At 39.5% G+C, this 10,364-nt stretch overlaps 2 protein-coding genes across 5 annotated transcripts; one reads left to right on the top strand and one right to left on the bottom strand.

Annotated features, from left to right (window-relative positions):
- Positions 1-235: 235 nt before the first annotated feature.
- On the bottom strand, positions 236-7,738 carry LOC116842023 (mitotic spindle assembly checkpoint protein MAD1). 4 transcript variants are annotated; one of them, XM_032810662.1, is made up of 7 exons: positions 7,591-7,738; positions 2,589-2,849; positions 2,220-2,450; positions 1,659-2,107; positions 1,134-1,586; positions 756-1,054; positions 236-664 (listed from the first exon to the last, which is right to left on the bottom strand). In XM_032810662.1, the coding sequence occupies exons 2-7, from the start codon at positions 2,847-2,849 to the stop codon at positions 312-314; spliced, it is 2,046 nt and encodes a 681-aa protein (XP_032666553.1). In that variant the 5' UTR covers positions 7,591-7,738; the 3' UTR covers positions 236-311. The 4 variants fall into 4 exon arrangements, with proteins under 4 accessions (XP_032666553.1, XP_032666550.1, XP_032666554.1 ...); XM_032810659.1 differs by lacking the exon at positions 7,591-7,738 and adding an exon at positions 3,105-3,406; XM_032810663.1 differs by lacking the exon at positions 7,591-7,738 and adding an exon at positions 3,109-3,168.
- LOC116842024 (partitioning defective 6 homolog beta) lies at positions 6,232-9,750 on the top strand. The gene is made up of 5 exons (XM_032810664.1): positions 6,232-6,638; positions 6,728-6,956; positions 7,300-7,427; positions 7,512-7,790; positions 8,590-9,750. The coding sequence occupies exons 1-5, from the start codon at positions 6,585-6,587 to the stop codon at positions 8,890-8,892; spliced, it is 993 nt and encodes a 330-aa protein (XP_032666555.1). The 5' UTR covers positions 6,232-6,584; the 3' UTR covers positions 8,893-9,750.
- The last annotated feature ends 614 nt before the right edge of the window (positions 9,751-10,364 follow it).

Below are 10,364 nucleotides of genomic sequence, written 5' to 3' on the forward strand. Positions count from 1 at the left end.
TTACATGTAATTTTGTGCACAATTAAAAGTTCCGCGAGTTTCCTTAGTATCGATTTTTACGGAGGAATCGTATGAAGGGACGTCATTATATTTATATTCAATTAATCGCGAATTGATTAGGAATTAATAAAACGGCGAAGTTTTTTCTGTACGTATACAAGTATAAAGATATATACAAGTATAAGTGCATAAAAATGGACATAGGCGTGATAAAACGAATGATGTGACACTATCGTATACATCAGATCGAAAGATTTATTAGCCGACTATAGAAAATATCAACTTTATTTGAAACGATTATTGGAACGATATTATGTCACGATATTGGTCACAGTTTGATGACTGAAAAGATCAGACTGTACAGCGTTGAGAAACATCGGAACACTGTGCTGTTTCTGCAGGAATTGCTCGATCAGATTGCTTAGGTTCATAGAGTAACTGGTTTCTAGCAGATCTACACCTTCTTCGCCTACATGGAAGAAGAGGAAATCGTCCGAAGATTCTGCATATTGACTCATCAGTTTGTAACAACCTTCCTTTGAGCGATCCACCCTCCAACCGAATAGCTGATAACACGCTTGGCGATATTCTTGCGACGACGCTTTGAACGCTTCCTTCAAACGTGCTATCTTTATCTCATGTGTCTGCTTCAGCTCCGCGATTTCTACATTGAAGATAAATATAAAGTGATGAAATCCTCGCAGGGAATGAGAAGAACAAATGATAGGGGATAGAAGAAGATACTGTCTATCCACCTTGTGTCTGCAACGACGACGTGGTCGCGCCAAAATTTCCCGTCGCCATTTTAGCTCGAAGCTCCTCCACCTCTCGCAACAAAGCCGCCTGCTTCTCCTCAGCTTGTTTCTCTGCGATCGCCGCGGGATTCATCGTGTAGTGTAACACTCGGACATTGCAATTGAAGTCGCCCTTTAGCGAGCGATGTTCGAGTTCGCCTTTCAACTGCTCGATTTCCTCCTTGAGTTTATTGCATTCATTCTTCTGAATGACATCCTCAGTCGCTTGGAGATCCGCTTCTAATTTATTGACCAACTCTCTAAAGAAGCGATACGGATTATGTACATTTTAATGAAACAACGCAATTCAGTAAGAGACTTGTCGGCTCATAAATATACCTGTAACCGTCTATAGTGCGTTCCAAAGCTGGTATTCTCTCAGTCATTACGTTATTACCGTCCATCGTTAGCTCTTTCTCGTACCAGTCCAACTGTTGCCTGTAGCTGTCTCTCTCCCTGGTAACAAGAATCATTTTTTTCTGAAGTCTGCTCACCAACTTATTCAGTTTCTCCTTGGATGACGTCACGTCGTTAGCCAGCCTCTTCGCATCTTCGTAATTTTTCGACAGATTTTGCGACTCCCGCAGAACCGCATCCAGTTTTGATCGCAGCTGGCCCTCCTCAGACCTCAGATCCACCTCGGCTTGCTGAAGTCTGTTGAGTTCTCGCTTCATAGCCACCGGTCCGCCGTTAATGCCGATCGTTTCGTATTCTTGCAAGCGATGCGTCAGCTCACATCGCTTCGTCTCCAACATTGCCGCTAATTGCTCCACCTTCTCGGTATGCTCTAGCCTACGACCGATATGCGCGTATCGTTAACGAGAGAACAAGAAACATGTATTGCGAAAGGGTGGAAAGTACTACCTTTTTGACATGTTAGCGATCTGTTCTTCCAAAAGCAATTTCTCCTTCACGGATTCCTTCAGCACCATTATGGTCTTTTTCGCTGTGTGCAGCTCTTTCTCAAGCTCGCCCGCTCTTGCGGCCCTTCCTACTAACATCTTGCCTTCTTCCCACAATGCTCTCTCCGACTCGAGTTTCTCTATCTTGATTTTCAAGTTCTGCAATTCTACATTCTGCAGCTCAAAGTCTTGTTGTATTTTGTGGTAATCCTTCATCTTTTCCTCCAGCATACTCGCTTTGGCTTCCGCGGTTTCCAGCTTCATCTGCAATTCACTGAATTCAATGGTATCCTTAGAACAGGAAGGAGCAGCAGAAGATACTTCTTTCGCATTGGGATTTCGCAACTCCTCCGTTAACTTCGCATTTTCATTCAGTAAAGATGTCACCTTCTGCTCCAAATTGGCCCTGACCTAATTATGAATTTTGAAGATCGTTAAAATTAATCTATAAAAACTTGAAATTGTCTAAATTAAATGCAAATGTATCGCACAAAAGAGAAGTATGTGCAAATCTGTTCATTACTTGACACCATTCTTTTTCACCAACAGTCTTTGCCTCTTTCACATCTTGGATTGTTCGTCGTGCAATGTCAAGTCGGACCTCTAACTGCTGAATGGTCTGCTTATCCTGTTGTGTCTGAATTTCCAAGAGACCTTTCTCCTTCTCAAACATTTCCTCCAACTGCCTGCGTATCTTGTGTAGCTGCTGCACATTTGCTTCTTGGTGAGATAGTCTAGTCCTCAATGATACTACCTATAAAGCAATATATTTCTTCTCTGATACAGACTTTCACTTTTCTATTTTTTTGTCTCAGCCATTGCTCTTAATTGAACATGAACACAATATAATTATTAAGTGTTGTATAGGCAAGACAGTTGTCTCTGATATTACTTCGCCTTTCAAACGTCGCCATTCCCAAGGACTGCCTGGCACAGAGTCAGATTGACTTTTATTAGCCACAGATGTGTCAGACTCTTCGAGTTTCGACCGTTTCGGTGAGACAATGTCTTCATCACTCTCATTGAATACCAAAGGTTTATAACCAGTTCCTGAGAATCTCACTGGAACTCCACCACTCTTGCGATAAGATTCTGTACCAGAGCGTAGATCTTTGATCATGTTGATGACACTTGTTGGATCGTCATCACTCATCTGCAAAAGAAATTCTCCATTTATTTGTAATAATATAAAACTGTTTGTGCCTGACAATTATAAAATTATTAGATGCATTATATGTATTAGTAGAATTACTAGCATAAAATTCTTTGACTTTACGTTGTAACGATAGCTTATAACTGTTCACTTCTTCTTGCTTTGTTACTATTGTATTAATATCTTTCCTTTTTATGTTATTTACAAGAAAATACGCGGGAGAGAACAACAATTAGAAGAGCAAACAATACATACTAACAGACAGACATCTTTGCCCGTGTTCCGTTTCATGCGTATACGCGCATTTATCTATAGTTCATGTTACACATATTGTAGGAAATGCGCGCATAAAGCCCATTTTACAATTGCATAAGCGTAGTCGTGAACGTAAAGGGACGTCTACATTGGAAGTAAGAAGTAGGAAGTAAGAGTAAAGGTGCGATTACATGAGCGTACGGAAATACGGAAATGCGGAAATACGGAAGATAAAGTTACTAGAACTTAACTAGATTTACGTATTTCCGCGCTTTTGTTCCGTAGCTTTATTTCTCCTAAATATTACATGGAGCATATTTTATACGGAAAAGCAGAACGAGGAATTATAAAACATTAATTGTAAACGATATTTATTAAAATGTTTTTATTAAACGGATAAGTTGAAAAAAGAAGCGTATTAATAAAAATTGCAATAAATGAAGTAAATATAATTTTTTAAAATGTATACAAATATTTGTTTATCACTATACCGTTCCGCATTTCCACACAAATTGTGCTCCATGTAATATTTAGAACAACCAAATCAAAGGAACGCGTTTACTCCGTTATATATACTCCTTGTGTGAGCGCATACACAAATCTGTGCAAGAAAATTTAAAAGCTGTAAAGTTTGGCTTATTACGTTTGATTGCCACGTTTTTGCTTGCTGCAAATATGATTTTAAATTATATGTTAATGGCTATGATCACACTGGTAATAACGAGCACAAAAGCAACCAAAGAAGTATACGGAAATAACGATGAAAAAAGTTACAAAATCATTTTATATCTACAATTGTTACAAAAAAATTAGAAGACAGTCTGATAAGGACTTTAAGACCTATCTACAATGAGATTGGCAGTGGCCAGTAAAACGTAAACAGTAAACAAATTGACCAATTAAGGCCTTCACACATACTTTCTAACAGTAACAGTAAGTAAGACGTAACGTAAGAATTGACCAATTACGATGGAGTATTTACAAAAATGGCGACCTTATGTTTCGACGATTCTCAACGTGATTGGTCAATTCTTACGTTACTGTCAGTCTTACGGTTACTGTTACGGAAAGTGTGTGTAAAGGCCTTTATAGTCGATTATTCTTTAATAATCAACTGTAGTTGGTCAATTCGCTTACTGTTTACATCTTACTACCTACTGCCAATCCCATTGTAGATGGCCCTTTAGAGGCTCATTTAAGGGCCATCTACAGTAAAAGATTGTACGCCGTATCAATAAGAAATTGACCAATCATATTGGATTTTTACAAGAATAATCGATTACGATTGGTCAATTCCTTACTGCTGCGGCGTACGATTCTCCATTGTAGATGGTCCTTTATCGTTAAAAGAGAACTTATGGCTCCTGCACACAGGACGCGGTAATGCTTGTCGCGCGGCGGAAATTCGCGCGACAGCCAATTAATATGCTGCTTTCCGTAATAACTTTCTAGCTCTTACGGAAAAACAACATATTGATTGGCTGTCGCGCGGATTTCTGCCGCGCGGCAAGTATTACCACGTCTTGTGTACAGGAGCTATCAGAATATGGGTTCTTATAGGCTGGTTTATGATGGCCGTAATTCGTTATTTTATGCCGGTACTGTAAAAAATTGACCAATCACAATCGATTATTCTTCTATAATTCGACTATGATTGATTAATTTTTTACGGCATAAGTTAGTGGATTATGGCTATCATAAACCAACCTTTATTGAGTCGTACTACAATCTTTTTTTTTTTTTTAAATAATGGGTGTACACGCACCGGCGTTAATGCCGTCCGAATATCCGTGTGACTCGCACACGATAACGCGTCACTCATACACTGCTGCGTGTAGGTGAGCCATGAGTAGCACGGAGTGGCGGAGGGAGCTAGCGGTATCGATCGTCGGACGCTTGGAGAGGGAATAGTGGTGGGAGTCGCGGCGATCTTCCATCCTCTATCGCAAACGTAAGAACGAGAGAAATAGCATTATAAGTCTGGACAGAAATGCCGTCCTAAAATACGTGTGACACACACTAAGAAAACGCTTGACTCACACTGTCTCGTCTATACGTGAGCAATACGCGGTGTTCCGACGACTGTTTCGCTCGCTCGAACGTTCATGCATTTTTCATTGTTAGCAAGGAAATTACTGTAATGTAAAAATCTTGGGGAAAGGTTTTTAGGAGGCTTTGACAAATGCTTCTTAATAGCTACTCTTGAAAAAAAAATAAATATTAGATTTATTTTAATATAGAATTCTGAACCAACATAGAATATGTTGCAACAATATAACGTTTGTGTAGGTTGTCGATCGAAGAAGAGTATTTTTAATTTTATTGTTGCATAAACACGCGAGATATAATTATTTCATATTTTATGCGTTCGAGTATCGTTCCATCGTTATAAAATTTGGTGACTCTAAAAAGGGCCGATTTTTGCGCCTGTTTCAAATAATTATTGTTCCTTATTACTATCGACCTCAACTGCTTCGACACAAAAATCGGCCCTTCTCAGGGCCACCAAATTTTATAACGATGGAACGATACTCGAACGCATAAAATATGAAATAATTATATCTCGCGTGTTTATGCAACAATAAAATTAAAAATACTCTTCTTCGATCGACAACCTACACAAACGTTATATTGTTGCAACATATTCTATGTTGGTTCAGAATTCTATATTAAAATAAATCTAATATTTATTTTTTTTTCAAGAATAGTTATTAAGAAGCATTTGTCAAAGCCTCCTAAAAACCTTTCTCCAAGATTTTTACATTACAGTAATTTCCTTGCTAACAATGAAAAATGTATGAACGTTCGAGCGAGTGAAACAGTCGTCGGGACACCGTGTATTGCTCACGTATAGACGAGACAGTGTGAGTCAAGCGTTTTCTTAGTGTGTGTCACACGTATTTTAGGACGGCATTTCTGTCCAGCGTCTTATAATGCTATTTCTCTCGTTCTTACGTTTGCGATAGAGGATGGAAAATCGCCGCGACTCCCACCACTATTTCCTCTCCAAGCGTCCGACGATCGATACCGCTAGCTCCCTCCGCCACTCCGTGCTGCTCATGGCTCACCTACACGCAGCAGTGTATGAGTGACGCGTATCGTGTGCGAGTCACACGGATATTCGGACGGCATTAACGCCGATGCGTGTACAAAAAGTGTACTGGGTTTTAGGAACTAGGCCTATATTTATAACGCACTACTACCACTTCCCATAGGAGATGGTGGCGGCTCGTAGCGGAGATGTCGGAATTACGTTGAAGACCCGTGAGCGCAGCTAAAGTACATTTTGCACGCCGTCACAGTCAGGTATGCACATTTCCTCGCCCTCCCCACAAGTGGCTTGACGCATTCGGTCGAAGTTGGGGTGCGTGCCTTGAGTGAAAACAAACCGTGAAAGTTGCTCGGTAGGTCGCCGTGCCAGGTGGCAACTGGAGGGCCCAGATCTCTGGACTCCAGAGACCGCATTTGACAGTTTCAATTATGTCTAAGAGTAAGCACCAGGTCGACAACGGCATCGTCGCCGTTAAGAGTAAGGTGGGTACATATACATAGTCTAGCTTCCTCGACTAATAGTCGATTGTGGGACACTCAGGATCATGCGTTGTTCGCATTGCATGTTGCAGTTTGACGCTGATATCATCAGGTTTTCCATCAATCGTAATGAGCCTATGGGTTATGAGGACTTTGGCAAACTGTTGGCACAGAGGCATGACATTGGCCCTGATTTGAACTTCCTCATTTGGTACACAGATCCTACGGATGGAGATCTGCTGCCTATCAACAATGATAATAATCTAGCTAGAGCTCTGCTGGCTGCCAAATCGTTGCTTAGAATTTTCATTCAAAGAAAAGGTCAGAATCGTATTCTTAATTGTGTGTATTTGTGCTTTGTGTATGATACTGTACTTACTGACAATATAATTATTAATGTCTCATATAATTATAGAATGTTACAAAAAAAGTCAACATTCATATGGAAGCAACTTTTTCTCCATATATAAGTGTTAACATTTTTTAAGCAAATTCTCCATATAAGTAATTTAGTTACTATGTTTCCATAAATAGCCTTTTCTCTATATAAATGTTAACATTCTTTTGAAGCATCCTGAATTGCTGTAATTAATATAATTATTATTGTGTTAATGCTGTATTTTTTTAAATAAGGCTGTATTCAATGTAATTGTTATTGTGGCAGGTGATGGCTTAGAGGATATCAATGGATATGGTACAATGAAAACGAAAAATCTGATATCCAGTATCTTGGGTGGCACACCAGGCAAGCCAAAGCCTTTAGCCATCTCTAATCCACATGACTTTAGGCAGGTGAGCTACCCAATGTGCTCTGTCATGCACTTTCTCTGCATGCTCTAATAAACTGATTTATCATATGATCACTTTTACAATTAGGTGTCTGCAATTATCGACGTCGACATACTGCCAGAAACTTGCAGGCGCGTGCGCCTCTTGAAACATGGCTCAGACAAACCTTTGGGATTTTACATCAAAGATGGCGAAAGCTTCCGCATACTGCCACCGTCAGCTGGTGGTGGAATCGAGAAGGTTCCGGGTGTATTCATCAGCAGACTGGTACCGGGTGGCTTGGCAGAAAGCACGGGTCTTTTGGCAGTCAACGACGAGGTTTTAGAAGTGAATGGCATCGAAGTTGCGGGAAAAACGCTTGATCAGGTGAGTCTCCTTCTAAGAAAAAGTTTAGTCATTGCCATGACACAATGCTGATACATTGAGAGAAAAAATATCTAAGAAATAATAAATATTTATTCATTAAATATTAGTGTAGCATATATATATATATATATATATATATATATATATATATATATATATATTTACTTATACTAATATGAAATATTTTAAAAATAAGGTATATATTTTTTCTTAAAACCTTAAGAAAATTAACTTTTAATGAAAATAATTTTTACTCTATACAAATAAAAGTACTTATAGATTTAAGCAAATATAATAGATAGAGTATTTATTATAGAGTATATACCAAAGAAATATTTACTATTTTTTAAACATTTTTTCTCTCAGTATAATTTCATACTATCTCTCTGATAAAATTCCAACTGAAGTTGTACTTTTAAGTACAAAATGGGGAATAGGATAAAATTTACTTTGAGTTGCTAAAGCATAATAATCATAATCTTTCTATCTAATCTTAATCTAATCTAATATTAATTTAATGTCTTAATTAATCTAATCTAATATTAATCTAATCTAATATCTTAATTATACATTTTTGTATAATTAATCGCATATTTTGTCTATGTGCTGTCAATAATAATATTTCATGCCTAATACACTTACGACGCAGCCAAGGATGCAAATAATATATCTGCGCAGCAAATTCCGGCAACTTATTCCGTTCGCTGCAATCAGTTATTGATTAACAATCGACGCCACGCGTCTTCGCAATAAATTTTTATTTTTTAACGTTACTATGCATTTTTCTCTGTGGGAGCAGGTGACTGATATGATGATAGCAAATTCGTCCAATCTTATCATAACCGTCAAGCCAGCGAATCAGAGAGCGGCGTTGGCCGCACCTCGCCGCGGCTCATTCTCACGTAACAGTCAATTATCGTCTGGGAGCCGCCAATCTACACAAAGCGCCGGTAGCGATGAGGAAGCGGACGAGATCGTCGATTTAACAGGTCTGACGATGCAGGACGACGCCTCTGCGTCGTCGGGCACTCAACACCATCACTACCACCATCATCATCATCAAAATCATTTCAGCCACGACCAAGGTGTGCTGCACCTCTAAGGCGACACGACGATGATTGATCGTACCGAATTGTGTGCTCAATTTAACTCTTTCGTTGCAGTGCGCTTTAACTGAAAACTAGCCGCTGTATGCGGAGAGATATTCGCGTTTCAGTTAGCAGAACGCGCTATCAGGGCCACGCCAAAAAGAGTGCAAGCCTTATGTTGGATCAAACCACAGGCCCAAGCTAATTAAATTTAAACTATACGTTATGATAGGAAATAAATTAAAAAAAAAAATATTGGAAACATTCCAACCTTGACAAATTTCGACATGTATATGTGTAAATTCCGTACGTATGTGGATTTCAGGCCTTATGTATATGTCATTTGCAAATAAGAGGCTACTTTTTGAGCGCGTACATATACGGCTTCCTCAGCGAAAGAGTTAATAATGTCCATTGTATTTGATCGTGTGTGTGTGTGTGTGTGTGTGTGAGAGAGAGGGAGAGAGAGAGAGATTTACGTACTTAGAGATAATATTCCGATGACTATACGGAAATGTTATACATATACGACAATTGTATATATATATGTATAACATTTCCGTATAGTCGTCGGAATATTATCTTTAAGTACGTAACTTTTTTTTTTCTCTCTTTCTCTCTCTCTCTCCATTTCTCTCTTTCTTACGTTGCCAAAGAGGTGGCAGCAGTGAAATCCACATACGTACGGAATTTACACATATACATGTCGAAATTTGTCAAGGTTTGAATGTTTCCAATATTTTTTTTTTTATTTTATTTCCTATCATAACGTATAGTTTAAATTTAATTAGCTTGGGCCTGTGGTTTGATCCAACATAAGGTGTCGTGAGCGTAGAGCGTCAGGTAGCTCAATAGTTTAGAGCTTTTTAGAATTTAGTAGCTCGGTAAGCGAAAGACCCGGGTTCGAGTCCCGGCCTATAGCAGAACCACGCTCTCGATATTTTTCTCCCTCTGGAACGAAAAAATACGCACATCTCGAACGCATGGCGTTTTAACCGAAAATTAGTCGCTGTATGCGGAGAGAGATATTCGCGTTTCAGTTAGCAGAACGCGCTATCAGGGCCACGCCAAAAAGAGTGCAAGCCTTATTTTTGGCGTGGCCCTGATAGCGCGTTCTGCTAACTGAAACGCGAATATCTCTCTCCGCATACAGCGACTAATTTTCGGTTAAAACGCCATGCGTTCGAGATGTGCGTATTTTTTCGTTCCAGAGGGAGAAAAATATCGAGAGCGTGGTTCTGCTAGGCCGGGACTCGAACCCGGGTCTTTCGCTTGCCGAGCTACTGCTCTAAACTATTGAGCTACCTGATGCTCTACGCTCACGACACTCTCCTCTCCCCAGATAACGCTCAGAGATGCCGTTCGGAAGCGACATCTCTGGCGCAATCCCGAGCGCACGGTGGCTATAGAGAGAAACAATGTTACTGTACTAAATCGTATAGCTGTCAGTCTCTCAAAGTCAAAGGTTGCTATCCTTTAAGACCTG

This window comes from Odontomachus brunneus, unplaced genomic scaffold (genome assembly GCF_010583005.1).
Source record: "Odontomachus brunneus isolate Ranch 3 - 2012 unplaced genomic scaffold, Obru_v1 Obru_scaffold_020, whole genome shotgun sequence".
In the NCBI taxonomy this organism is placed as follows: domain Eukaryota; kingdom Metazoa; phylum Arthropoda; class Insecta; order Hymenoptera; family Formicidae; genus Odontomachus; species Odontomachus brunneus.

Excerpts from the sequence above, each read along its gene's own strand:
- LOC116842024 (XM_032810664.1), top strand. The coding sequence starts at position 6,585 with ATGTCTAAGAGTAAGCACCAGGTCGACAACGGCATCGTCGCCGTTAAG. Across the intron at positions 7,428-7,511 it reads ATCCACATGACTTTAGGCAG|GTGTCTGCAATTATCGACGT; the intron begins GTGAGCTACCCA and ends TTTTACAATTAG. Across the intron at positions 7,791-8,589 it reads CGGGAAAAACGCTTGATCAG|GTGACTGATATGATGATAGC; the intron begins GTGAGTCTCCTT and ends CTGTGGGAGCAG.
- LOC116842023 (XM_032810659.1), bottom strand. The coding sequence starts at position 3,140 with ATGAAACGGAACACGGGCAAAGATGTCTGTCTGTTA. Across the intron at positions 1,055-1,133 it reads CGCACTATAGACGGTTACAG|AGAGTTGGTCAATAAATTAG; the intron begins GTATATTTATGA and ends TCGCTTCTTTAG. Across the intron at positions 665-755 it reads GTCGTCGTTGCAGACACAAG|AAATCGCGGAGCTGAAGCAG; the intron begins GTGGATAGACAG and ends TCTTCAATGTAG.